Raw genomic sequence first — 5,186 nt, forward strand, 5'->3', positions numbered from 1 at the left:
TTCAGTTTTCAAAAATTTTATTGAACAATATCATCAGTTTAGAAATACATAGCGATTTTGCCTTAAGCAAATTGAAAATTTCTAAATTTGCACATTAATCAAACAGATATCAACAACAAAATGGCGGATTTGCATGAAGTTTCGCTCTCGACAGAGCAAATCAATGCTTCAAGACGATATTAACGAACTAATTAGAACAAAAAATATAGTTTTTTTTAATACATAAGCAATTGTTTGATCTTAACAATAATTTTAGACAAAACTAATTTTTAATTTATTAATATTTTATTTTTTTGAAGGGTTTCGAAGTTTGAATCCAATTCAGGATCACATTAAGTGGACATAAATATGACATTTCTGAAATGAAAGCATACCACGAAAGTTTTACATTAAGACCACATATTCACACATATAACGATAAGATCAGATAGATCAAGGCGATTATCGGCGCAAAGACCGCAATTGCGACGGTTAGCTGCAATTGCTGGTCCAAACGCACCCAGATGCTTGACCATAAACGCACCACATCTGCAAGCGTAATCTGCGCCACTTTGTCGCCATCGTTTTGCTCACTTTCGCCTAGCGCTTTCATGGACAACACTTGCGGTGTATTGAGCTCTAGGTTCGCCGGCAGCGTCACTTTGGCGCACTTCGGCACGAGTGTGTATGTAATGGAATGTCTATGCTTGACGGAGCGCCGTCTTATCGGCGAGGCAACAACATGAAATTCAAAGTCGGTTACAGCGAACGGTGCCGCCGATGAAGTCTCCGACGCAAGTTGTTCGAAATGCCGGGAGCGAGCATCGTATATTTCGATTTCATCAAGCGTTGATGGTTCATCCGCTGGCTCGTTTCTGAGACTGCGTTCCACCGGCAGTGAAGTGTTTAAGCTGGACGAATCGCTATCATCAGCATTCGTTTCACTTTCTTCACCGTTGTTCGAAGTTTCTGTTAAACTATCTTCGTCGCCAGTGAGATTTCTTTTGGTTTGCTTATCCAACGCCAGTTGCGTCCGGTTCATATCGTAAGCATAATCCGGTGAAATATGGGTCTCATGACGATTGAGCGAAGCGTTTGTTGTTCTGTGTTCAGCGCTGATCTCTTCAATAACTTCCTGCGAACCGGATATAATTTCACTGAAATAATTCGAGGTATACTCCGGTATATCATACTCTTCGGGGTGTTCGCATTTCTTCGACAGCACAATCGTGGCATTCAGTCGTATCGTGTGACTATTATTGTTATCTTCACTCTCGCGCACACTCTCATTATCCTGCTGGCCGCCCTGGAGGCGTTGATCAGTTGGTATTGCACGCGCACGATTGAAATTGTCACGACGCTGTTTGTGCGCCTTCTTGCGCATTTGTTCGCGCAATTTGTTGCGACACGGTGTGCGATGGCCGCCGCCACTGGCGTACAACGACAAGCGTGGTCCACGATCACGCTTCGAACGACGACGATGACGACCACCAAAGCCGCTGCCACGTCTCAGCGCATCGCCTGAACTGGCAGTCGTCGTGGTGGCCGTTGCCGTAGTTGCCGAAGTGGTTGTACCGGTGGTGGGAGTGATTACGTCTTCGCGACGCCGTTCGAAGTCTTCCATTAGCGGCTTTAACGGTTTCTTTCCAACTTTCCGCGGTGTTTGTGGCGTGCCGGTGGATGGTGTATCCGTTGTAATCGGACTGCTGGCTGGCAAATTTTTCAACCTGCGTCCGATTTGTAGCCGTAACAGTGAGCTACGTCGCTTACGTGCGACACGTTGTTGCTCCAGCAATTTCAAATGCGTTTGCGACGCAGCCACATGACTGATGGCCGACACATCAGCCAAAGAGAGTGTTGGCACCGGCACCGCTTTCAATTCTTCGGTGTGCGTTGTTGTCGGCGGACACTTCTCAACAGTTAGCGAAAGCATCGACGAACCGGATAGCGCCATGAATTGTTTGAATAGACCACGACGATCGAAATGCGTTTTGCTTTTGCGCGGCGTTGAGGTGCAAATGTTGTCGGGACTCTTCAAGCACATCGCTTCGAAGTTTTTCCTTTGCACAGCCTTAAGCAGATCAGCTGACAATTTTTTAGCCTTTATTTTGTTATTGTAATTGTTGTTCGAAATGTATGTGTTTCATTTGTAGAAGTAGAAAACAAAAGCAATTAGAATGAATCAAAGTTGGTTAACGGCAGAGTTTGTAACACGCTCAAGAAACATTTACGGAACAGCAACAACCAACTACGAGAACAATAACGGTAACGAAACTGTTACGAATACAGCACAAACAACAGAAAGGGAATAGCAGCGGTGAACACGACACTACTACCGAACAAGCCGATTAGCATAAAATCGGATAATTTTTAATTTTTGAAATTTGAAAGAATTACGGATACATATAAAAAAAATATCGCATGCGACTTATGCAATGCGCATGCGATATTTCGAAGATCGTTAAAAGATTAAATCGGAATATACGGGAATGTGTTTAGATTTTTTTAAAATATTTGACTTTGATAAATGTCTAGTTTTTTTTTTTTTAATAAAAAACGGTAAAAATAAAAAATTTAAAATTTTTAAAATTTATGGCATTCATTCCAAAGGCAAAAATGGCTATTTTATTACAAATTCAGACTTTTTTAATACTATCATCCTTCATCAGATTTGACTATCTTTATATGGGATATCTACATAAGAATATTTAGTAATCCGAAAACATAACTTTAAAATCTTTTTTTTTTTAATTTTTGACTTTTCTTGTCATATTATATATTTTCTAATTTTAACGAAGATTTCTACGTTGTTCTTACTTTATAGTATATGTATGTGTAGTGAAAAAAAAAATTAAAATTTTCAAACTTTATAAATAATGACATTTTTTATGCTCTTCGGATCAATATTCTGATTTTTTTATAATATCTTTACTCAGATTTGACGGTTTTGTTGTGATAGCTTGAATAATATAGTATTTCGAAAACACAACCTCAAAAACGTATGTAAAAATTTTCGATATTCATACATTAGATATTCGAAAACTATTTAAAAAAAAATTAATTTTGTTTGAAAAGAATCCATCTTAAATCTTAGTCCAGATTAATAGTAATTTTATAAAAAAAATAATCTTGATTAAAAAATCAAGAATGAGACGCGAACGAATGGCATTTATGTTGTACGATAATACGAAATATGTATATAATATAAGAAAATTTATAAATTTTTTTGTATTTGTAGGCTAAAATAAAACAAATAATTTATTTTGATTTAGAATATATTTTAGCAAAAAATTATCCAAAAAATTTTAAATTAAAATGTTTAAAAAATTTAAAATTTAATATTTCGTAAAAATGAAAATATTAAATAAAAATATTAAAAAATTTAATTATTTAATAAAAATTTTAAATTAAAATATTTTCTTAAAAAAATTATTTGTAGAGTGCAAAAGGTCAGTTGGTGAAAACAAAAAAATTATGATTATTATAATGAAACTTAACACTTATATAACAACGTTTAGAAACAAAACACTAAACCGAACAAACTTAACACTTAAAGGTACTCAAATTTCAACTCAAATATTGAAAAGAAAACAATAAACATTAAATGTGGCCAATTAAAACTCACCTCGTCCTTTGGATTGCTATTGCCCATGCTGAATTTCGACGCGAAGAAGCCAAAACGCACCGGGGTTTTTGCTGAGCTGCCATAATCATTCACTTCTCTTAGTATTTCGCGTGGCGGCTCCGAGCTGCCGCCCAACGAGAGCCGACCGCCATGTTTGCTCGGCGTCGGCGGACCAGGACGCTTATAATTCGTGATGCCGGTGAGTTTCTTGCGCGCACCACCACCACCCGTTGTACTTAGTAAAGCGCTCATGCTATCATCCAAGCTGTTCGGGCCATCCTAAGAGAGTGGGAGTGAAGAAGAGAGTAAATATTTCTATAAAGTTTCTATTTTTAAGATTTATGCAATATTCCGATTATTGAATGCTATGCAGACAGCATACAACGAAGACCGCTGACAAGTACAAACATTTAAACAACACGTGACCAACTGAAGGACATTAACAAACGACTTTTCGTACACAGGACAATGCTTCAAATATACAGAACACAATTACAAACGTGCGAAATGCATTAACAATGACAACAAAGTTTTTGAACAAACTAATTTAATTGCTTGAAATTGTTTACATTGAGGCAATAAGTGAAATTTAGCATAGGTGAAACATGTACTCGAAAGAAAATCCTTACAATTTGTATGCATGTATGTGAAATGAAAAAGTTTTTAAGACGCAGTCAATTTTAGATAAGGATAAATTTGCCTTCTTTGTTTCGTTTTGAAATTTATTTGTTTTGCAAATGGTTAGAAGCGCATTTTTGTCACTTTTGTGTACATATTTTTTTTTCTAGTTTGCTGGCTTTCTTGTGCTGAATTATTAGCAATTTGTTGTTTTGCAGCGTCTACGTGGAAATTTTCATTTCAACTTTTTGGTTTTATGACAGTGAAAAATTCTGGAAATTGTTGGATGCGATACTGCTTTGGATGTAATCACTGTTGTTTCTCCCTCTGAGGGCTTTGTGTCTTGGCTCGCCTTCGGCTTCGTGCTTGTTCTGCTAGTGCTTACTTTCAACTCATCTTCGGCTAAGCCGTGGTCGTATTGTGCAGCATATGCGCTTTTCAGGTGCGGTGGCAACAGCGAGTTTCGATATTGCAACTCCTCGGTGCTAAATAAATAAAAATTAAATAAATTAAAAAATAAATAAAAGAAATAAATTACAAAACATATAACTAAATAAAAAAATTAAAAAAAAAATAGAATAACAAAATAAATGGATTAAAAGAAATAGTTGAAAAAAAAGTGTCAAAACTTTATTATTTATCTATTTATTAAATATAAATATTTATTTATTATTTAGAATAAATAGAGAAAAATTTTTTTAAAATGTCGAAGCTTGAAAACTTAAAAAATTAAAAAAAGATAATTTACTTTTCCAAACAAACATTTAGAATAAATAATGAATATTAAAAAAAGTCAAAACTTTAAAAACTTAAAAAATGTAAAAAAAGAAATATTTATTTTTTTTTACCAATTTTAAAAAATAATAAAAATACAATAATTGAATTGAAAACTGTGTCTTAGGACACATATTTGGTTTGTACAATGTATAAGGATAAACATGTTATATAGATACAATAGAAGTAA

The 5,186-nt window shown here is 35.2% G+C and overlaps 1 protein-coding gene across 2 annotated transcripts in view; it reads right to left on the reverse strand.

The window, feature by feature from the left end:
- Nucleotides 1-5,186, reverse strand: part of LOC108977267 (major antigen) — a 16,194-nt gene continuing 11,008 nt past the window's right edge. Inside the window, exons 12-14 of one of the 2 annotated variants that reach the window (XM_018946880.1) lie at nt 4,608-4,707; nt 3,605-3,883; nt 1-2,080 (exon numbers count right to left, since the gene is read on the reverse strand). In XM_018946880.1, coding sequence (XP_018802425.1) covers nt 404-2,080; nt 3,605-3,883; nt 4,608-4,707 — 2,056 coding nt within the window. In that variant the 3' untranslated portion in view covers nt 1-403. The remainder of the gene's footprint in view (nt 2,081-3,604; nt 3,884-4,607; nt 4,708-5,186) is intronic. The other variant, XM_018946881.1, reaches the window with a different exon arrangement.

The sequence above is a fragment of the Bactrocera latifrons genome, unplaced genomic scaffold (assembly GCF_001853355.1).
Source record: "Bactrocera latifrons isolate USDA-ARS-PBARC rearing strain unplaced genomic scaffold, ASM185335v1 scaffold_86, whole genome shotgun sequence".
Lineage (NCBI taxonomy): Eukaryota > Metazoa > Arthropoda > Insecta > Diptera > Tephritidae > Bactrocera > Bactrocera latifrons.